Source organism: Schistocerca serialis, chromosome 9, assembly GCF_023864345.2.
Source record: "Schistocerca serialis cubense isolate TAMUIC-IGC-003099 chromosome 9, iqSchSeri2.2, whole genome shotgun sequence".
NCBI classification, from domain to species: Eukaryota; Metazoa; Arthropoda; class Insecta; order Orthoptera; family Acrididae; genus Schistocerca; species Schistocerca serialis.
In genome coordinates, this window is record NC_064646.1 from 482,779,402 (window position 1) to 482,803,105 (window position 23,704).

Sequence of the window (23,704 nt, forward strand, 5' to 3'; positions counted from 1 at the left end):
ACAATACGAGACTGGAATAGAAGGGAGAACCGATAGAGGTACTCAAGGTACCCTCCGCCATACACCTTCAGGTGGCTTGTGGAGTATGGATGTAGATGTAGATATTTATCATTCCACCAGAGCACAACTTTTCTTCCAGGATGGCCTCAAGACACTAGTTACTGAAAGTCAGCAAAATGGTGGATCACATTTTTGATGAAATCCACCCAATGTTGCATGCTGCCATAATGCTGAAATACAGTCAGTGATTTGGTTATACAACATCAAGTTCATCCCACTGATCATACAGTTTAGCCAGTCTTTCATAAACTTCTGTAATCTTAGGTATGTGAAACCAGACTGGAAAGAGGTCACTTGTATGCACATAATTTACAACTTCCCAATGAACAGCATCTGCAAGGGCAGGAGAACTTATGAGGATATTTATAATGGAGAAATATCCTGTAGCTGTGCAGAAATGTGTTGTCTGCAGTGTATGAAGTGCACAGATATCTGTCAATGATATCACCTAACAAAAACTGAGCTCCCTGAAAGCTTGTCATTTGGCAGGACCCGGAATGCAAATGTAGCTTATCAAATGCAACATACACGGAGAGTATTACCCACTATTCCTTTTAAGTGCATGCAAAAAGTCATAGAACTGTGTACTGAAGTAAATGGTTTATATAAAAAGTTCTATCATATTCACGTAACTTTAAAATTAACTTTAGTGACTGAAGCAAGCATAAACAATTTCTACAAATACGATCAAGATTACTTTGTGGCAACTACACCTAGCTCTTTGATGACCATGGAAACATATGCATGTACCTCAGAAAATATCTCTTGTTTATAGGGTGACTAATATGTAGAGTTCATTGATGGGTAGACAAGTCTACCTCTCAAACGCATGCTGCATGGTGGGAATCAACAGATAGACAGGGCTGTTGTGCCCAAGGAACGTGTTGTGATTGAATTGCTGCTCAGATTAGTCAAACAAATACCTTAGATGCTGCTTTTTGCAATTTCATAGTTACACAAGTTTAATTTTAGTATATCTAAAGCAACAATGATATTAGCATATTTGTATCTCACAGATAATACATCACACAGTGAGAAAACATGACAACATTGTAAAACAAAGCTAATATTTACTGTTTAGCTAAAAATATTAATACATTTTTGCAATTATTACTCTTGTGTGATAACAGCATACACTAAACTATTATCTGGATATAATCTAAATGGCAAGTTTTCTTCCATTGTATGGCTGTCAACTAACCTAACCTCCATTCCTGTGGCAGTAAACATTCATGTCATTGATGTTTCTTAACTAAAACTTTTAAGACCATACAAATTTCTTTTATAGATCATATGAATGTAATCTTTGACAAATAATGTTATTTTCCATTAATAGTTTTCATTTTATCTCCAAAGTAAATTTCATTACATGAAGTATTTAAGACCAAATGCTACACTTAAATTCATAATGCATTTATCACTAAATAAAATTGATTTTCAAATGATTTTATCAAAATATCAAATTTACAGAATATTGGATGATTTCTTTCATGAAACAAAGCTTTCTGACTGAATGCCTTGACTGTTATAATGGTCAGGTATACAAACTGCCCAGAGGGAGCCAACAAGTTTTGTCACCCCCTTCCAATCTACTTCTCCATATCAACAACACTGCCATTACACGATGTACAAACTCAACGTGCCTGTGCTACCCAATGCACCTGGTGCCTCTCCCTCACACATTCTTAGCCCACACACCTGCTGCTTCCCATCAGGCCATGGCCAACCTTCCCCCAACTCTTCCTCTCACTTCACTCCTCCTCTCTCCCCTCTCCCACTCCACCCGACACAACCCTTCATCCCAGTCAACATCTGCAGAACTACAGGCCTGGGCTTGCACATGTATCTGTATGAGAACCCTAGCTTGGAAAAGGGTTTGACCAAGAGCTAGAGAAGTTTCCAGCCTTTATATACCTGTTGACAACTCAATTCCTCTATTCACTGAGCTGTCACCCACTCCTACATTAGTTAGATTTTGCTAGAGCTTTCTGCTATCATATTTACTAGGTAATTAAATATATTTAATCTAATGTAGATCTCATTTGTGCCACATGTGGTTTAAGCATTTGGGGAAATGTTTTAAAGATTAACATCATACAATAATTGTATGGGCTGAAGGTAACAGTTTGTGGATTGCAACCTTAATTGTACAACTGAGGATAACATCAGGCATATTGATGATAATGCCCCTCACACTAGTGTGAAGATCATGTCACTCACTGAACAGTACTGTAAAACCTGGATGAAGCATTTTGTGAATGGTGTTAACACACAGCATGGAAAACCACTCAAGGGTGAGTGATGGTCACACATGCATGTGAACGATGCATCACCCCTCATTGGCTGCATCACACATGGCACAGTTTGGATCTCAGTGCTTCACAACTAACAGTGCTTCACAACTAACAGTGCTCCTCAACAAACTGTCAGAAACATCCAGTCTGACAAAAGCAGTATCCATCCCGTCCCAGTCATTCCCAAAGGGCTAATTCATGCAAAATACAGAGCTGCAGAATAAATATCATTACAGTTAAACAGTTGATAGGAAAATGAAATACTGCTGTTTTGACAAAGCCAAAGATATTAATGAATATGTAATAAGTTTCTTTCACCAAAACATCAGAAGCCCTTTTATTAAATGGATGGACTTCTCTTATTAATACAGGAAATTGAAAGGATAGATAGAATTTCAGCAGACTCTTTCACCATTTCAGAACATCAAATGGAAATCACAAACCAAACATATACAACTTGATGGATACAAGCTAACACCATGTTACTGAAGTATGCCAAAACAGATATAATTCCCAAATCTTTCAGGTTTATCAATATTGGATTGAACAGCCCTTTGAATGCTGCACCAGAGTGGGTCAAGAACCACACAAACTTCTGGAACTGACAGTTTACGCACTACCAGTGGGAAGTATCCTAAGCCTCAAATGCAACTAGAAACACTTAATAAGGTTATGCACACTTAACTGGAGAATCACTGTTAGAGCGGACTTTAATTTTCTGTTAGGTAATACAGATCACCAAGATTGCCTACTGTAGTAGTTTTCTTGCTTTGAATTATTTTCACATAGCAAAGTATTCAATGAGGATTGAAGGAGATAGATTAACAGCCATTTACAGTTTGTTTTCTAACTGAACATTCTTAATACTTTATTTAGAACACCAGTAGTCAATGGTTTATCTGACCATGATAGACATAACAGTATAATTCTGACCAGCTGGGTAAATACCATAGAAAAAGGACTGTACAACAGTATCATAAACAATGACTGGATTTCAATATTTTCAGAGAAATCAGGGGAGAATTGTTTACAGAACAGACAGTGTTGATGAAAAAATTAAATCTTTCTTAAATATATCTGTAGAGAACTAAGTCTTGTTTGCTCCTAAAACAAACCAGGGTAAGCTGAACAGAATCAAGGAAAATGGTTGGATAATTCCTGGAATTAAAATATCTAGTAGTAGGAAGAGAGGGATGTACATAATTAAGAGGACAAGCTGGAGTCAAAAGTTGAAACTCCATTAACATCAGTATTATGAGACAATCCAGGTTGTTATTAAGAAGGTGAAACTTGTGCACTATGCTCAAAAAATAAAATGCTAATAACAAGACAAATACTTTCAAATACTATAAAACAAGAAGGGAACAAATATAGTAATCTAAATGTAATTCTGTCCCCCTGAAAATTTCTTCGGTAAAAACAGTGACTTCTTCAAATTTTTGACCAACAAATCAATAATTACTTCCTCACAGTGGCAGAAAATATTACATCCACAAATAAATGACCAGATAAAGATGCATTACATTTATTTGTGGAGAAACTGCAAACAGCATCAACAGACATCTGTTTAAAAATTACAACAGTTAAAAAGATTACAAAATTCAGCAGATCAACAACACAGTTTTAATTCTGCTGGCAATGATATTGTTTTTATCAAATATTAAAATATCCTACTGAACTGGTAGAATACCTTAAATTGTCTTTGCAATCATAAATTGATCAATCAATGACTCAGGACATGTTTCCTGATAGACTTTAATATTTTGTTCAAACACCCACATGTAAAACTGGAGATAAGCAAACTAATCTTACATCCATTTCCTCCTTCCAGTCTTTTCAGACGTTTTTAAGAAAGTGGCCTATGTATTTAAGTGGCATCTCAGATCAACTTTTGCACAGGATACTCTACAGACTGCTACAGAAGACCTCACAAATAAGTACTGGTAAAGCTAAACAAGAAAAATTGTCCTTTAATATATTTTGTGACCTTGCACCAGTGTGTGGATCATAAAATTCAACTTACTGAACAAAGTGTTATGGCACTGGTGGCATCCCTCTTACACTGATAACAGAAACCACAGGCTCTCGTGGACAAACAGTGTCAGCCATGAAACTGAACCCAAACTTGATACATGTAGTTCTACAGGGATTGATACTTGGCCTACACTTGTCTAACTTACAGAAATGCTTTCCCAATACTTTACGGGATAATTAAAGAAACTTTACACTTGGTGATGACAAGCAATAGCCCAAACTCAACTGCAGCAAAAACAGATAATACAACAGCTGATCATGTCTACCAGTAGCACACAGCTAAGAGTTTTAAGTCTCACTCTCACAAAGAGTCACATTATGCTATTTCAAGCAAGCAAACCTGTTACCACTAGAAGAAGACATTAATGGCACTTCTCTCAAAGAAATACAGCATGTAAAATTCCTCAGGCAGCTGGCAGTTGGATAACATGCTAAAATGGAGTCAACACATGGGTAAACTAATTAATAGGCTGAGTTCATCATTTATTGCACTTAGGAGCATCTCTCATTGTGTTCAACTAAAGACAAAGGTGGCAATGTATTCAGCATTCTTGGACTCCCTGATATTTGAAATTATCTTCAGGGATAGTGCACCTGAAGTGAAAGTAAGTGGTTATTCAGGAAAATCATGCAGTAACAATAGTAATGTTAAATAGGTAACTGTACATCTTACAGGTTTTTTAAGGATCTTTAAATTCTTGCACTCAGTTCCCAGTACAGTTACTTGTTAACAGGTTTTGTTGCCAACAATAAAAAATAGTTTCCTCTGATTTGTAGCTTACGCAATCAAAGTACAAGACTCAAACCTCCAGGTTTAGGGTGCAGAATAGAGTAATGTACTCTGGTGAGAAGACATTCAAGACATCTAACATAAAATGAGTTTTTCGGAACCCCTACCAATCCTGTAGAAAATTGCAAAATACACCTTATTAGCTAATGTTTTACAAAGTATTTGAATGTCTAGATTCAAGACTTAAAAAGTTCTGTTAACTTCATGGCAGTGTGACAAAGCTGCATGGCAAAACAGTAAGGTACTCTAGATATAACACTGTTTCTACAGATGTAGGTAAACATTTTCTTTGAAAAAACACCATTGTTATCAAGTACATATTAAGCTACCCCTCAGCAGATACACAGGAACTATCAGTACAAATGAGGAGACAGTAAAACCTCATATCAAAGTAGCAGGTTTCAGGATGAAATTTAGCTGTCATGAGAATGAAGAGCATTAAGCAGTACAGAGTTAGTCTACTGTTAATTCAGAAAACAGTTTGCATTTCTGTCAATTCTTTCCTTTTGTTAATGTATACCATGGCTTGTTCTCCTTGGTGGCATGTAAAGAGTGTGATGAATGAGTGAGTGAATTAATGGAATACTGGATGATCAGTACCTGTATCCGTTTTGTGCGCAGAGATTTCTCCATGGGCTTATTCTGCAAATCCAGGAGGCCTTGTGCAATGTTGATTTAAAATTTTTGCATATAAATGTTGCACTGAACCACCAACAATGCAGTCTCAAGGGAAAAAACTTGCTTTATAAAATCGAAAAATCAGAATCATTGCAATATTTACAATTTATCACAAAGGAATGAGACTTAACTGAGTTAACTAAATAGTTTTCAAGCACAGGAGAAGATGGAGCCTTCATCACTAAAATAGTTATAGCTTGTATAAACTTCAACATTAGTCATAGCTAAGTCAATTTACCTTACGTGCAGGAACACGGTACTCCTGCAGAGTAAAGTTTGTTTAATTCCAAGGGGAATTTCTGAGTACTTCATAAATATAAGCATATAAGGAGCAATGAAATGTTCATAGTAAACTTATGTTATCTGCTCATCTTTTCTTTCTCAGTTTACTTTCAAAGTCCTAAAATGACTAAATTCTGTTCACTCACTCTCCAACCTAAATAAATGTGTTTGTTGACCAGCCTGGTATAGTTTTTCTATCTGGCACCACTTTGGCAGAGAGCACTGCACACACTTTATCTTGCACAGCCATAAATGAAGGAAATCTACATACTATTTGGAATGAAATAGAACTTACCAGTGCACAAACCATTTCTCCACCTTCAAACTGTGTATTCTCTGCAGAACTACATGCAAGTCTGAAGACCCAGGTCGCAAATTTGTTGTTAGGATGCAGGGTACAGTATCTGCAAGTTTCTCATCCTGAAGATAGAGCTGTAAGTAATTTTAAAAAATCATAATTACTTTCTGATGAAAAAGAGGATGCACGTAACACACTGAGAAAATGGTAGTTAAATGCTTTTTAAATATTTTTGCCGTAATTCATGACAATATTTCAAAGGTAAACAGCTGGATGTCTGTGTACAATGGGCACAATATTTTGGCAAGTGATCACTTTGCCATTATAAGCTGTAGCTGCTTAACTGATTGCCTAGGAGGTGGCATAGGACTTGTATCTCCTCTCCCTCCTTTCTTCTGACTTGGCACCCAGGCACATCCATTATCTCCTGTCCCTTCCCTCTCCTCCCCACCCCACTCCCCTCCCCCTTACGACATGTCACTCCATTCACAGTTTGCACACAGCAACACATGCTGGCCGCATCTCAGCTATTGCTCAGTCTGTCCCCACCAGCATTGATCAGCAGTTTTCATACTCTAATCCTGATACATTTTTTGAACGAGACAGTACTGAAGCTAGACACCAGCATCAGAACCCCAGTATGGTTGTAATCCACTACAAGTAATTCTGGTAGTCATCAATTTCAAACTGATGTTAGACTGCTGTAGTCTGATGTGCTGTTAGCTTTACAGCAATGATATTCAACAGTATGCACATTTGACCTATGTATATCTTGCCACATTGTCAGGAGATCTGATAGACTCTACACATATGTAGTCAGAGGTCAACCCCCACACTGTTTTAGCTGGTTGGTGGAAGACCTCCTTCACTGGGCACTTACATACAATTCACTCCACATTTCTGGGCAATGTGCCGCAAATTTGAACAAATGCAATAGCTAAATTCTCCTGAGGTTCCTTTTTCTGTCTGTTTTACAGTCAGTGTTGAATGTAGGGCTCTCCAAATTTGCCACTTCATGTAGTGATTCTTCCAGAACATTGTTTTCAGATTTTCATGTTCTTGGTTGAGACTCTCATTGAGAGAGAGAGAGAGAGAGAGAGAGAGAGAGAGAGAGAGAGAGAGAGAGAGAGAGAGAGCGCCCCGTGTGCCAATGTTTTGAGACCCTGTTCCTCTGCGTCAGGTGGTGGTGGTGGTGGTGGTGGTGGTGGTGGTGGTGGCAGCTGCCCTTGTGTAAGTATAGGTTGGTATGCATGTTGTTCTGGTAAATGCTGTGGGGCAAAGTTCTGTGTGCTCATCTTTTTACCTTGACATCCAGAAAGGGAAGCACCTCATCTATTTCAACTTCCATGACAAAATTGATGTCCTAGTATATGAAATTTAGATGTCTGTGGAAATCATTCAGCTTGTATTTTCCATGTGTCTGTAAGACAAGTGTGTCATCGACATACTTGAAAAAAAGATAGATTTCCATTGGATTGATTCCATGGCTTCCTCCTCAGAATGTTCAGTATAAATGCTGATGGCAGTTGGTAAAAGTGGACTCCCCCTGACTATTCTTTCAGTTTGCTCATAGTAATCACTGTTAACAGTCAAGTATGTTGATGCCAAGACATGCCTAAAACATTGGTTGCGTGTGTCTTAAATTTCTGGTCAATAAGCTTGGACTTGTTAAGATGCCCAACAAAAACCACGGCATCATTGATATGTTGTGGACATTTCCTGACATAAGAGCTAAGCATATCCTTCAGGTATTTAGCAAGTGAGTATATCAGTGAACCAATATTGGTAGTGATGGGGCATAAAGGCACCCAATCTTCATGAAACTGAGAAGTCTATAAAGTTTCAAGTTGAACCATTGCTCTCTCATAACTCCTTAACAACTTCATTTAGCAAACCAGATTTTTTGAGAAGTGCCACAGTTTCCAATTCCAATGTCTTGGTGCCTTAATATTGATATTCCTGTATGCACTGTCTTCTAGTTGCCCTTATACCTTATTGAAATAATCCTGTTAATACAGCACCACAGTTACATTTGTGTTTGTCAGCTTGTAAGACCATGTTATCTGGATCTTCTATTACTTTCCATCGGGCCACATGCCCCATGCTAGAGATGTTTGGTTTCATAGGTTTTGTTTACGTGGAAGCACTACAGGTTTCATGACATACTTCTTTAGCTGTTTCAAGAGGAAGCCTTGCTGTCCCACAGCATTGATGATGTCCATGATAGATGTGGATTTAGGAATAGGTGTAAAATTGAATCATTTTACTGATTATTTTTCATTATTTGAATCTTAACACTACTTTATGTCAAAAACAGTTAACAACCTGAAAAAAAGAGGAATTATGAATAATCAGCTTAGACTATATTGCTGAAGAACATTATATGTAGGCATATGCATGCATTTAAATCTATATCCATACTCTGCAAACCACTGAAGTGAAAGGCAGAATGCAGTGGTGGGGAGATCAATTGCTTAAATAACTTCGCACATGCTTTAAGAGCACGGAATGGATTTTTGTCCAAAAAAATCGATTTTTCAAGATTATTATTTTTCTTGATCTGCACAGTTTAATCTATGTTGTGTGTAAATTATATCATGATAGCAGCTTTAGAAATTCCTTTAAATTGTTAAACTGATTAACCCTGCACTCCCACCTTTTCCGAAATTTGGGAAACTGCTTGCTTCAGTTGAATTTTTGCCAGTGTGAAGGCTATTTCTTTTGATATCTTTAGCTGACATCTATACCTTTAGCTGACATCTATATCTCTGGCTGAAAACTTACTTGCACATAGTTTATTTACATTTTGACAGTATTAACACATATTATTAGGTGGAAGGTTGAATTTGCAAACCTTTACATGGAAAACTGGATGGTGGAAAAACTGTGTTTAGGAAACAGAAGTTTCATGGACATCAGTTTACCAACAAAAAGAGGAAGCAGCTCAATATGATGAACATAAGCTCTCAGCTTCAGCATCAAAACTTGGGACAGGAGAATTGTACAGGTGTGTGAATCATGTTGATATGGATTCCACTGGATTCACAATTATTGATTTAGAGCTTCTCTGTCAGACTATAAAGTTTTCATGTTCATGTGTTAGCTGCAAAAATACAGAATGCATGATTGTTGTTGAAGAAAGAAGAGTGGGAATAGCTTGTGATTTTCAATTAAGGGGTCACACATTTCTGTATGGCGATGCATATGTTATTGGTACTGACGAGGGTAAAGTTTTAGATGTAGAAATTATGTCTAAATACTGCCACCAGTGTACAACAAGGAAACTGTCCAACAATGAAGACAGTGAGAAACTGTGGCAAGAAAAGCATGCAGTAGCATGCTCTAAAAATTATAGTGACTCAAGTGGGGGCAAGGAGGCTGCTGCAGTTGTGAGGATGTTCTCCACATCTGAGGAGCAGTATGGTGGTGATTAAGACTACTTCATTCAAAGAAGTAACAGATAAAAATCAATACAACACAACAATAGAAAAGTTGGAATGTGTTGGCCACATCCAAAAGAGGCTTGGTTGTAGGCTTCATTGCTTGCTGAAAGAGAAGAAAGGTGAAGTACTTGAGGATGGGAAACCACTAGGTGGAAAATGCAGGCTTACTCTGAAAGAAATGGGTCCTCTTCAGGTATTTCATGGGAGAGCTATCAAGATAAAACACACACAATTTAGAGGCAATGAGGCATGCTGTGTGGGCATTTTCTTCCACAAACTACCCACTGACCAAACTCCAATGCACAATAAGTTTCTGAAAGATGATTGGTGTAAGTTCAACAACAGAAATGAGATGTATTCACATAAACACTCATTACCGGAACCTGTTATGAATGCAATTAAGCCCATATCCAGGTTTGTTGCAAACCCTGATTTATTGAGGAAGTGTCTTGACGGGAAGACAAAATTCAAATGAAAGCCTCAACAATTTAATTTGGACATTCTGTGGACTTGGAGTACTCAGAATAGGTGTTTATGATGCAAATTTATTTACAACAATGGAAAAAATGGCAAAATTGAAGTGCTGAAAAGAGTTGGTATAGATCCTGGTTTGTTTACAACAAAAGCATTTTACACCATCAATGAGAGCAGGGTTAAGAAAGCTAACACATCAGTGTCTTACCCACAAATACAGACCAGGCAGATTTGAAGATGATGACTGGCTTGTGGAGTGCTCAACTGCACAGTCATCAGTGCCTGCACGAAGTCCCAATTTGTTCACAGTCCAATTTCTTTTTCTTTTCTTTTTTTTTCACAGTTTAATCTAGCCACTGTCATGAATGATGAGGATGAAATGATGACAACACAAACACACAGTCCCTGAGCAGAGAAAATCCCCAACCTGGCCGGGAATCGAACCCGGGACCCCGTAATCAAGAGGTAGCAATGCTAGCCACTAGACAGTGAGCTGTGGACCAGAATCAAAGAGGAGACAAGAGAAACCTGGAGGACAAGGAGTATCAGTATGGATGATTTGAAAATTGAGGTAAGCTTATTACATGTAGAAGTATGAGACAAAAATCTTTGTTTTACATTTTTTACGTTATTAGAAGCCTTTTCTGAAAAATTATATGAACTAATGCTATGAACGCGTGGAATGTCAGATCCCTTAATCGGGCAGGTAGGTTAGAAAATTTAAAAAGGGAAATGGATAGGTTGAAGTTAGATATAGTGGGAATTAGTGAAGTTCGGTGGCAGGAGGAACAAGACTTCTGGTCAGGTGACTACAGGGTTATAAACACAAAATCAAATAGGGGTAATGCAGGAGTAGGTTTAATAATGAATAGGAAAATAGGAATGCGGGTAAGCTACTACAAACAGCATAGTGAACGCATTATTGTGGCCAAGATAGATACGAAGCCCACACCTACTACAGTAGTACAAGTTTATATGCCAACTAGCTCTGCAGATGACGAAGAAATTGAAGGAATGTATGATGAAATAAAAGAAATTATTCAGATTGTGAAGGGAGACGAAAATTTAATAGTCATGGGTGACTGGAATTCGAGTGTAGGAAAAGGGAGAGAAGGAAACATAGTAGGTGAATATGGATTGGGGGACAGAAATGAAAGAGGAAGCCGCCTGGTAGAATTTTGCACAGAGCATAACTTAATCATAACTAACACTTGGTTTAAGAATCATGAAAGAAGGTTGTATACATGGAAGAACCCTGGAGATACTAAAAGGTATCAGATAGATTATATAATGGTAAGACAGAGATTTAGGAACCAGGTTTTAAATTGTAAGACATTTCCAGGGGCAGATGTGGACTCTGACCACAATCTATTGGTTATGACCTGTAGATTAAAACTGAAGAAACTGCAAAAAGGTGGGAATTTAAGGAGATGGGACCTGGATAAACTGAAAGAACCAGAGGTTGTACAGAGATTCAGGGAGAGCATAAGGGAGCAATTGACAGGAATGGGGGAAATAAATACAGTAGAAGAAGAATGGGTAGCTTTGAGGGATGAAGTAGTGAAGGTAGCAGAGGATCAAGTAGGTAAAAAGACGAGGGCTAGTAGAAATCCTTGGGTAACAGAAGAAATATTGAATTTAATTGATGAAAGGAGAAAATATAAAAATGCAGTAAGTGAAACAGGCAAAAAGGAATACAAACGTCTCAAAAATGAGATCGACAGGAAGTGCAAAATGGCTAAGCAGGGATGGCTAGAGGACAAATGTAAGGATGTAGAGGCCTATCTCACTAGGGGTAAGATAGATACCGCCTACAGGAAAATTAAAGAGACCTTTGGAGATCAGAGAACGACTTGTATGAATATCAAGAGCTCAGATGGAAACCCAGTTCTAAGCAAAGAAGGGAAAGCAGAAAGGTGGAAGGAGTATATAGAGGGTCTATACAAGGGCGATGTACTTGAGGACAATATTATGGAAATGGAAGAGGATGTAGATGAAGATGAAATGGGAGATACGATACTGCGTGAAGAGTTTGACAGAGCACTGAAAGACCTGAGTCGAAACAAGGCCCCCGGATTAGACAATATTCCATTGGAACTACTGACGGCCGTGGGAGAGCCAGTCCTGACAAAACTCTACCATCTGGTGAGCAAGATGTATGAAACAGGCGAAATACCCTCAGACTTCAAGAAGAATATAATAATTCCAATCCCGAAGAAAGCAGGTGTTGACAGATGTGAAAATTACCGAACTATCAGCTTAATAAGTCACAGCTGCAAAATACTAACACGAATTCTTTACAGACGAATGGAAAAACTAGTAGAAGCCAACCTCGGGGAAGATCAGTTTGGATTCCGTAGAAACACTGGAACACGTGAGGCAATACTGACCTTACGATTTATCTTAGAAGAAAGATTAAGGAAAGGCAAACCTACGTTTCTAGCATTTGTAGACTTAGAGAAAGCTTTTGACAATGTTGACTGGAATACTCTCTTTCAAATTCTAAAGGTGGCAGGGGTAAAATACAGGGAGCGAAAGGCTATTTACAATTTGTACAGAAACCAGATGGCAGTTATAAGAGTCGAGGGACATGAAAGGGAAGCAGTGGTTGGGAAGGGAGTAAGACAGGGTTGTAGCCTCTCCCCGATGTTGTTCAATCTGTATATTGAGCAAGCAGTAGAGGAAACAAAAGAAAAATTCGGGGTAGGTATTAAAATTCATGGAGAAGAAATAAAAACTTTGAGGTTCGCCGATGACATTGTAATTCTGTCAGAGACAGCAAAGGACTTGGAAGAGCAGTTGAATGGAATGGACAGTGTCTTGAAAGGAGGATATATGATGAACATCAACAAAAGCAAAACAAGGATAATGGAATGTAGTCTAATTAAGTCGGGTGATGCTGAGGGAATTAGTTTAGGAAATGAGGCACTTAAAGTAGTAAAGGAGTTTTGCTATTTGGGGAGCAAAATAACTGATGATGGTCGAAGTAGAGAGGATATAAAATGTAGGCTGGCAATGGCAAGGAAAGCGTTTCTGAAGAAGAGAAATTTGTTAACATCCAGTATTGATTTAAGTGTCAGGAAGTCATTTCTGAAAGTATTCGTATGGAGTGTAGCCATGTATGGAAGTGAAACATGGACGATAAATAGTTTGGACAAGAAGAGAATAGAAGCTTTCGAAATGTGGTGCTACAGAAGAATGCTGAAGATTAGATGGGTAGATCACATAACTAATGAGGAAGTATTGTATAGGATTGGGGAGAAGAGAAGTTTGTGGCACAACTTGACCAGAAGAAGGGATCGGTTGGTAGGACATGTTCTGAGGCATCAAGGGATCACCAATTTAGTATTGGAGGGCAGCGTGGAGGGTAAAAATCGTAGAGGGAGACCAAGAGATGAATACACTAATCAGATTCAGAAGGATGTAGGTTGCAGTAGGTACTGGGAGATGAAAAATCTTGCACAGGATAGAGTAGCATGGAGAGCTGCATCAAACCAGTCTCAGGACTGAAGACCACAACAACAATGCTATGAAATTTTTAGGAACTGTTTGTAACATGTTTCTGTCTCCCTGGAGCTAAAAAATACGAGATCCTGCAATTACATTCTGATTTTTAGATGATTGTATGTAGAAAAAAGGTTAATTTTGGATATGCAAAATTAAAAACTCTTAATTTGTACCATAAATTAATAACTGTAGTTAAGTGTTCTTATAACATTCTCAGGACACTACAATAAAATTTTCAGATTAATTGCATGACTAGAATTTGAGTTATGGCTTTTTATTTAAAAGACTAAAAAAAATTAAAAATTCAAATTTCTGGAAAAATATTAATTCAGCATATTATTTTTTCCATTAAAACACAGCTCTTTTGATTTACATAAGCAAAATTTTACATTTGTACATTAATAAATATGGCATACATTAATAAATATGGCTGTAATGATTTTTTTTTAATGTTTATGTTTTCCATTACATCTCCGCTTAACTAATTTAATCTTGCACCTGCAGTTCATATGACTTAGGTGACTGTAATATAACCCTAGCTTTCTCACTTTATACCAGTTCTTGAAATGTTCAGGGCAGTTAATGGCTCTTTTCAGCATTTTGGCAATCCAACAATATTCTCCAATGAGTCAAACAAACCTGTGACCACTCCCACTGTCCTCCTTTGGTACACTCAGTCAGTGTCTGTTAGTCTTATTTGGTATAGCAGAGTGATGATAACTGATTGCAGAATAAAGTGACATTGATGGAACATTTATCTGGTGTGGATTTAGTTGACTACTACTCGATTGAAATATATAATGCTGTGCTTATTATAGTAATCCATTACAGCTATAGTTATTAAAGGACTCTGACAGATTCACAAACCTGTGTGATGTTATCAAACCAGAAATCGTCTGTGTTCATAACTGGCCAGGAGTCCATGGCATCTACAACGATCAATGGAGCATCTCGGCTGAGATAGTTGTCTAGCAGTTGTTCGTACGAGACTCCACCAACCCGATCAATGGCATCCAGCGTCTCACAACTCTGCCAACAGACACCTGCAAAATAACTCGGCATCCAGAGTGCAGTAGCCCAAAGCACACAGTAAAAAACACACAGCCAATGTGGTACCACTATGAACTTGTAATGTATTTCAGTCTCAACTTAATTCAGTACTTTATTTATTTACCAATGTAAGCCAATGCAATTGAGCTCAGCATTTTGTTATTCATTGGTGTTACAGACAGAGTGTTTGAATGGCTTGTTAATATGAAATTTAAAAAGAACAGAGCATTTGAATGGGTTGTTAATATAAAGTATCATATTGATTATTTATCTAACACAATGAATGCAAATACATTTAAGGAAGCTATAAATGTTCAAGGAGAAAGTAGAGATGATGTCTCCAGAATGAAATTTTCACTCTGCAGCGGAGTGTGCACTGATATGAAACTTCCTGGCAGGTTAAAACTGTGTGCCAGACCAAGACTCGAACTCGGGACCTTTCCCTTTCATGGGCAAGTGCAAGAGCAACAGACATATGAATGTAGTGACAACTACTCTGTCCTTTGGAATTGCTAGTTTCTGCTTCAAGAAGGAAAGCTGGGACAAAGTCTGAAAGGAAGGGCAGATCTCACAGACCACAGTTTCAAGGGATGATGGGAGACAAAGATCTTGGAATGGAAAATTTCAACCCTTGAAGGTAAGTATTGGCAGGCTGTCTCCTTGTAATTTCATAGATTTTTTAAAATGTATACGTTTTGTATAATTATAGCAACTAGCGAGTCATAAAACAGTTTCAGACAATACACTGTACCTCAATGCTAACTGAGTAAAATAATATATCCAACAAAAAAAAAACACACACACACACACACACACACACACACACACACACACACAAATCTGCTGCAATGAAGCCTTATATAACAAACATTATTAAATCATGTGCACTTACAATGCAATCTTCTTCTGTCAGAGAGTAGTCTCCATAAAATGGATTGGTAACAAGACAAGACTCGTAGAAAAGGTATGTCCAATCCCACACTGGCAACAACTAAAAATGAAAATTAATTTTCATCATAAGTACCTCAATAATCTAACAAACATGTTTAAGGAAGCTGACAAAAGATTAGGCCCTATGCTCATGACATATAATCACGGAACATATTGTTATATATCTATAATGGGAAAAATTAAAAACAAACATTTTGTTAAAGTAATGACAAAATGAAATACTAATACTAAGTGTTCAGTTTAACAATTCACTATATCTTAGAAAGCTTGATAGTGGGAAAGAAGGACTGTTTATCTGAGAATTCCACTTCTTATCCATCAAGAAATGTCATATTTTGAGCTTTATGTGATGATTGCCAATGTCTATTGCTAGTTCTTGATCTTTATTAATTTTTGAAATAAATCTGTTTTATGGTGAGTATTAATCTTTGTACCACTGAACTAACTATGAGCCCATCATCTCCATTTTGGCTCACAATATCATGTTTAGGTCCTTTAACATTATGCTTGTGGCAACAGTAAATCATGGAGGTTTTTGTAAATAATCATTTAATTTCTTTGTTATATCATTCAAACCAGGTATCTCAGTATAAATGGTAAATATTTCTGTGAGGTTAGTCCATGGAAAATTTTAGCATTAAAGTTTCTATTACTATGAGACTGACTTCTAGTTAGTGCAGGTACAATAGGAGGCGACAGTGTTAGAGCTAAACATACTGACAATGGAAAGGTAAGGTCACAGCCATCTGAATATTTTGTATAAAATAAACCATAAAAAATGACAAGGGACATGAAAATAAAACAAACACAAACATACAAACAAAATTCAAGCTTTCGCAACAAACTGTTGCCTCATCAGGAAAGAGGGAAGGATAGGGAAAGACGAAAGGATGTGGGTTTTAAGGGAGAGGGTAAGGAGTCATTCCAATCCCGGGAGCGGAAAGACTTACCTTAGGGGGAAAAAAGGACAGGTATACACTCGCACACACACTCATATCCATCCGCACATACACAGACACAAGCAGACATTTCTTGTCTGCTTGTGTCTGTGTATGTGCGGATGGATATGAGTGTGTGTGCGCGCGAGTGTATACCTGTCCTTTTTTCCCCCCTAAGGTAAGTCTTTCCGCTCCCGGGATTGGAATGACTCCTTACCCTCTCCCTTAAAACCCACATCCTTTCGTTTTTCCCTCTCCTTCCCTCTTTCCTGATGAGGCAACAGTTTGTTGCAAAAGCTTGAATTTTGTGTGTATGTTTGTGTGTCTATCGACATGCCAGCGCTTTTGTTTGGTAAGTCACATCATCTTTGTTTTTAGGTATATTTTTCCCATGTGGAATGTTTCCCTCTATTAATTCATATAATACTGACGAATCGATTCCACAGACCGAACGTGAGGAGAGGGGCTAGTGTAATTCGTTAATACAAACCATAAAAAAATTCACAGAAGTATGTTTTTTAACACAAACCTACATTTTTTTAAATGGAACCCCATTAGTTTTGTTACCACATCTGAACATATAAACAAATACGTAATCAGTACCATTTGTTGCATTGTAAAATGTTAATTACATCCGGAGATATTGTAACCTAAAGTTGACGCTTGACTACCAATCCTCCGCTGTTCGATCGTGTGTATCGGAGAGCACCGAATTACGTAGGGATCCAAAGGGAACGGTTATGGACCTTAGGTACAGAAGAGACGAACAGCACATTAGGTCCACATGCTAACACGTTTTTATTGGTCTTTTTCACTGACGCACATGTACATTACCATGAGGGGTGAGGTACACGTAAACCCGTGGTTTCCGTTTTCAATTACGGAGTGGAATAGAGTGTGTCCCGACATGTCAGGCCAATATATGTTCAATGTGGTGGCCATCATTTGCTGCATACAATTGCAATCTCTGGCATAATGAATGTCTTACACCCCGCTGTACATCTGGTGTCACCTCTCTGCAGGCTGCCACAATACGTTGTTTCATATCCTCTGGGGCTGTAGGCACATCACGGTACACATTCTCCTTTAACGTGCCCCACAGAAAGAAGTCCAGAGGTGTAAGATCAGGAGAAACACGGCCATCATCGTAAACATGTCCCTGCAGATGCTGCTCGCCGACCGTGGCCCGTGTTTGTTACAACACGCAACTGAACGTCGGAGATTTCAAGCGTCAACTTTAGGTTACAATATCTCCGGATGTAATTAACATTTTACAGTGCAACAAACGGCACTGATTACGTATTTGTTTATATGTTCAGGTGTGCTAACAAAACTAACGTGGTTCCATTTAAAAAAAGATAGGTTTTTGTTAAAAAACATAGGTTTTTGTTAAAAAACATACGTTTTTGTTAAAAAACATACGTTTTTGTTAAAAAAACATACGTTTTTGTTAAAAAACATAGGTTTTTGTTAAAAAACATAGGTTTTTGTTAAAAAACATACTTCCGTGCACTTTTGTATAGTTTGTATTAAACAATTACACTAGCCCCTCTCCTCATGTTCAGTCTGTGGAACCGGTTCTTCAGTATTTGATGTGGTTTACGAAATATATCCAGCGGTAACGTTAGGTGACTCACCCTGTATATATATCTGTGTGTGTGTGTGTGTGTGTGTGTGTGTGTGTGTGTGTGTGTGTGTGTGTGTGTGTGTGTGTTTTATTGTCTCTATCGACGTACCAACGCTTTCATTTGGTAAGTTACAGAATCTTTGTTTTTAGATATTTTTTTCCCATGTGGAACATTTCCCTCTATTATATTCAGATGAAGTAGTATGCTACACATGAAAACATGTAAACAGTTTACAGCAGTATGAGATACAGTTTCAGAAATCTCACTACTGACTCCAACACACTTTCCAGGTCTCTCTGCTTTGTCATACATACTAGGTACAGTTAATACTGTTCATAGTGTGAATGAGTGATTTGTCTCTTATGTTTACTCTGTAGATAAGATTTTTTACCTGTCTGAAGAAGAGTATATCCACGATCTAAGCTGGGGATAGGGGTTTGGTGAGTGAAAACAAACCAAGTTGGTTTCATCTGTTCCCTACCCTTAGAGCTGGATACACTCTAATATAAAAAAGAAATTGGGTATCACTACCAGTTTAAAGAAAACTAAAAACATGCCTCATCAGCCACTCTTTCTAGAAATTATTTGAGTATTTAGATTCAAGGTTTAGAAAGTTGTTCTAGTTATGTGGCAAATGGCAGTGTGCATTTTAATCCTGTATGATAAGAAGTAATGTACTTTAAACAGGGTCAGTAGTTAAAGAGATAGGTAAAGAGTTTATTATTTTGAACAATACTATTGCAATCAAGTAATATTAAGCTATCAATAGTGGGTGAACAGCAATATCCTACTGTAACTGAGGAGACAGCAGTTTTTAATTTCAATTATTAACTTTAGTTGGCACAAGTATGAGTAACTTTAAGCAGTGTACTGAGACAGTGAATTGCTAATGCACTTTAAAGATTAGATTTCAATGATTTCTTTGCCTTCTGTTCATGTAAAACTTGACCCATTCCACGTCCTTGAAGGTTCTCTTCCTTGATGGGACCTGTGGAACACAAATAAACAAAGCTGAAATGCATAGATGGCTTGAACCAGAAACTTTGAAGGTTCTGTGCCACTTCCTGGGCATGTGCTATTGGGCTGAGAGCTGTATGGTCCTCCCTGAATGGGTAAGAGGAGTACCATACATCAGAGGGTGCTACTTTGAAGACATAAGGATTTTATGAATTACTTGGCTCTCCATACAGTCTAGATGATAACAGTTGTAAGAGACCAAAGCATTCATGTTAGAGCAAAAGAAATGGGTTCACAGTTGAGAAGATTAGAATTCAAATGACCAATCTATGAAACATTTGCAACAGTGTCTCAGAGTTTGAACAATCCTTAAAAATAGTGGGGCTCATAAATACTAGGTCCAGAAACATGGCTAATACTCAAAACTGATAGCGAGATTTTTTACATTAAAAAATCAGGAGCAGCCCCAGAGACCCCACTCATACAATGTGGCAAGGATATTTTGTTGCCATGTCATATCGTCAGATCAAAAAAGATGGCAAATAGGTATGGGCATCTGGAAAAAGCTGTTCAGATGGCAGACTCTAGGGACACAAGATTATCAGTGGTAGAGCAACCCTGATGGAAACTGTCCTGGCATGGAGCCAGTAGGCCACGTGACTCCATGACCCAACCCAACCACCGACACACCATACGTTCTAGCAGCTTATAAAGAATGTTGGTGAGGCTGATGAGCCAATAGCTATCCACATCAAGCAGGTTTTTATCAGGTTTGAGCACTGGAACAATGGTGCTCTCCCACTATTGCGATGGAAAGACGCGATCACTCAACATCCAGTTGAAGATGACGAGGAGATGTCGCTTGTAGTCAAACGAAAGCTGTTTAATCATCTGACTATGGATCCAATATGGCCCAGTAGCTGTGTGGGGCAATGTGCAAGGGCGCTGAGGAGCTCCCACTCTGTAAATGGGGCGTTATAGGGCTCACTGTAGCGTGTAGTGAATGAGAGGACTTCCCTTCTATTTGCCGCTTGAGAGTGCAAAAGGCTGGGGGTAATTCTCTGCCACACAGGATCGAGCATAGTATTCAGCAATTGCATTTGTGTCGGTAGATAACACTCCATTGATGGTAATGCCAGGGACACCTGTTGGGGTCTGGTACCCAAAAACACATCTGATTTTCGACCAGACTTTGGAAGGCACCCAATGGTCGAGACGTACCTCTCCAAACACTCTTGTTTCCATCTTTTTATAAACTGGTGATCCCGGGCACAGAGCTGTTTAAAAGCTATTACTTGCCCTAGGGAATCATGCCGCTTATGTCACTGTAGAGCCCACCCACGCTCTTTAATGGCCTCAGCAATTTCCAGCCACCATCAAGGTACGGTCACGCCAGGGGAACCCTAAGGAAGAAGGGTCACGTTTTCCGCTGCAGAAACGATTGTTCTAGTGATCTGCTCAACCACTACATTGATGGTACCATGTGGGGGAGATTTAGTGGTGACAGCAGGGGTGAAAGCTTCCCAGTCTGCCTTGTTTAGAGCCCATCTGGGCAGGCACCTGTGGGCATGATGCCAGGGGAGTGACAGGAAGATGGGAAAGTTGTCATTACCACACAAGTCGTCGTGGACTCTCCAGTGGACAGATGGAAGAAGTCCTTGGCTGCAAAGTGATAAATAAATGGCTAAGTAAGTGCCATGAACCGCACTGAAATGTGTGGAATCCCCAGTATTTAGGAGGCAGAGGTCGAACTGAGACAGTAAATTTTCAACCTGTCTACCTCAGCCAGTAAGCATGATGCCACCCCACAAGGCGTTATGGGTGTTAAAATCTCCCAAAAGTAGGAAAGGTTTAGGGGGAGTTGATGAATCAGTGCAGCCAAGACGTTCAGGGGTACCACGCCATCTGGAAGAAGATATATGTTGCAGACAGTTATTTCCAGTGTCATCCTTATCCTGACAGCCACAGCTCCAAGAGGAGTGTGAAGGAACACAGGTTCACTACATAGCGAGTTCAGAACATAGACGCAAACTCCACCTGGCACACTATTATATTCGCTATGGTTCTTATAGTAATATGAGGCAGTTTAAGCCTCAGGGTCACCTGCTGCCACCGACTTACTTCCTGAGCAGTCTTGATCCATTGTGTCTGAGGGTTCGACGATATCTAGGTCCTCAGCAGACGCAAGAATCTCTACCACATCCTCAGACACAGAGCTTGTAGGTAGCAGTGGTGTGGGTGCCACAATTTCGTTGTTCTTGGGGGGGGGGGGGGTCTTCTTTTTGGATTTCTCTCGCTGCTCCTTGGGTCTCTCTGGCTGGAGGGCTTCTTTGATTCAGTCTCCAGGACTGAGAAGGGTCGTGAAGCCCTACGACCAGTTTGGGCACTTCAACCATTGGCGAGTGTTATCTTTCCCACTAGTAAAAACCTGGGAAGGGAGGTATGAAAGGACCCCTTCCTAGTGAGAGGAGCTGAAGAAGACTTGCACTTCTCCGGCTGAGAAGTGGGGACTGATGTCCCAAATGGTTGAGGGGGGGGGGGGGGGGGGGGAAGGGGCCAGTGCTCCTGAGGTAGGTGGTGTGGGAGCAACAGGGAGGGAAGTGCCCTCCACCATCAAGAGGGCAGGTGCAGTCTTACAGCTCTGAGAGCCAACTGGAATTGACTGAACAGATGGGGCTAGAACTGTTCTTGTAGCACTGGCGTAATAAGATGTCAGAAGTACAGGATGTACGTGGTCAAATTTCCTCTTAGCCTCAGTGTAGGTCAGTTGGTGCCAGGTCTTTTATTCCATGATTTTCCATTCCTTCTGAAGAATACTGCAGTCTGGTGAGCAAGCAGAATGGTGGTTGACACAGATGAGGGCACATGAAGTATTGGGATGTGATGGACATCCACAGCCACGACATGTGACACTGGACGTACAGCGGGAAGACATATGTCTTAACTTCCAGCACCTAAAGCACCGCGTTTGGGGAGTGATATATGGCTTGACATCACACTGGTATACCGACTTTCTTGGGTAATGAGTCACCCTCAAAGGACATGATGAAGGCACTGGTGGCTACCTGAGTATCCTTTGGACTCCTAACTACACACTGGATGAAATAGACTCCTCATCACTCTAAGTTGTCATGCAGCTCGTCATCAGACTGCAAAAGAAGATCCCTGTGAAATGTAATACCCTGGACCATATTTAAGCTCTTATGTGATGTGAGGGAAACAGAAACATGCCCCAGCTTGTCACAGGCAAGTAGTGCCTTTGACTGGGCAGAGTATACTGTTTTTATCAGGACTGACCCTGATAGCATTTTGGACAGTCCCTCCACCTCCTCAAACTTGTCCTCTAACTGCTCCACAAAAAAACAGAAGCTTTATCAACATGAAGGATGCCTCATCAGCTCTCTGACATACGAGGTACTGGGTGGAATAAGATTCACTACCATTCTTAGCCTGGCGTTGCTCCCATGGTGTGGGCAGGGAAGGGAATCATTTGGGGTCATACTTCTCCGCATTGTAGTTAGACCTCTACCACTTAGAGACTGCTGGTGTTGGACCACCAGCAAGAGATGAGATACGCTTCATTGCGTGTCATCCACCCTGATGCCACCCACTCTGACCAGGAGTCCTCCCCAAGGGCACCACCCAGCCGCAGCAGAGGGCACCTGGAGGATGGCCATTCCTCGGAGTCCTGATGCCCCAGGGTGATGGGCATTTATTACTTGGCATACATGGGTAGTTAACAGTGCAGGCAACAGCAGAGTGATCCCTGTGTAGTCAGAGTGCTACAACCAACAGGATACATGGTGGCCCCACCACAACGGACTGGCTACCATGCTGAATATCAGGTGCAAACAAATCCATTATTATCATCAGAGCAGAAAACGCTACTGCACAGTGGATACAGGAAAATGCACCCAGGAGGGTGACCTCACCCAACAGCTGGAGAATGAGCAGAAGTGCAGATCCACAGTGATAAAGGATGCGAGGTCTTAGGGCATGATGGACATGATGCACCATGTAAGGTGCCCCAATTGGCTGGCTATTTGGGAAAATTTAGAAGAATGGAGGTCAAACCTGATGGGGGACTATCACAAAGGCCAAAACGTGTGAGACTCCTTTTCGTCTCCTCTTACGACAAGCAGGAATACCTCAGGCCTATTCTAGCCCGCGGACCCACAGGCAGTGTGTGTGTGTGTGTGTGGGGGGGGGGGACAATGAATGAATTGAGACATCACACAACAGCAGCTGTGGAAGCTGTAACTCAAGACATGCTCACTGCAGTTTGGGAACAATTTAAATACCACATTGACATATGTTGTG

The 23,704-nt window shown here is 39.6% G+C and overlaps 1 protein-coding gene across 1 annotated transcript in view; it reads right to left on the reverse strand.

The window, feature by feature from the left end:
• LOC126418777 (uncharacterized) overlaps positions 1–23,704 on the reverse strand; it is a 77,130-nt gene that overhangs the window by 39,156 nt on the left and 14,270 nt on the right. Inside the window, exons 2-4 of the mRNA XM_050085703.1 lie at positions 15,803–15,901; positions 14,728–14,889; positions 6,434–6,570 (exon numbers count right to left, since the gene is read on the reverse strand). Coding sequence (XP_049941660.1) covers positions 6,434–6,570; positions 14,728–14,889; positions 15,803–15,901 — 398 coding nt within the window. The remainder of the gene's footprint in view (positions 1–6,433; positions 6,571–14,727; positions 14,890–15,802; positions 15,902–23,704) is intronic.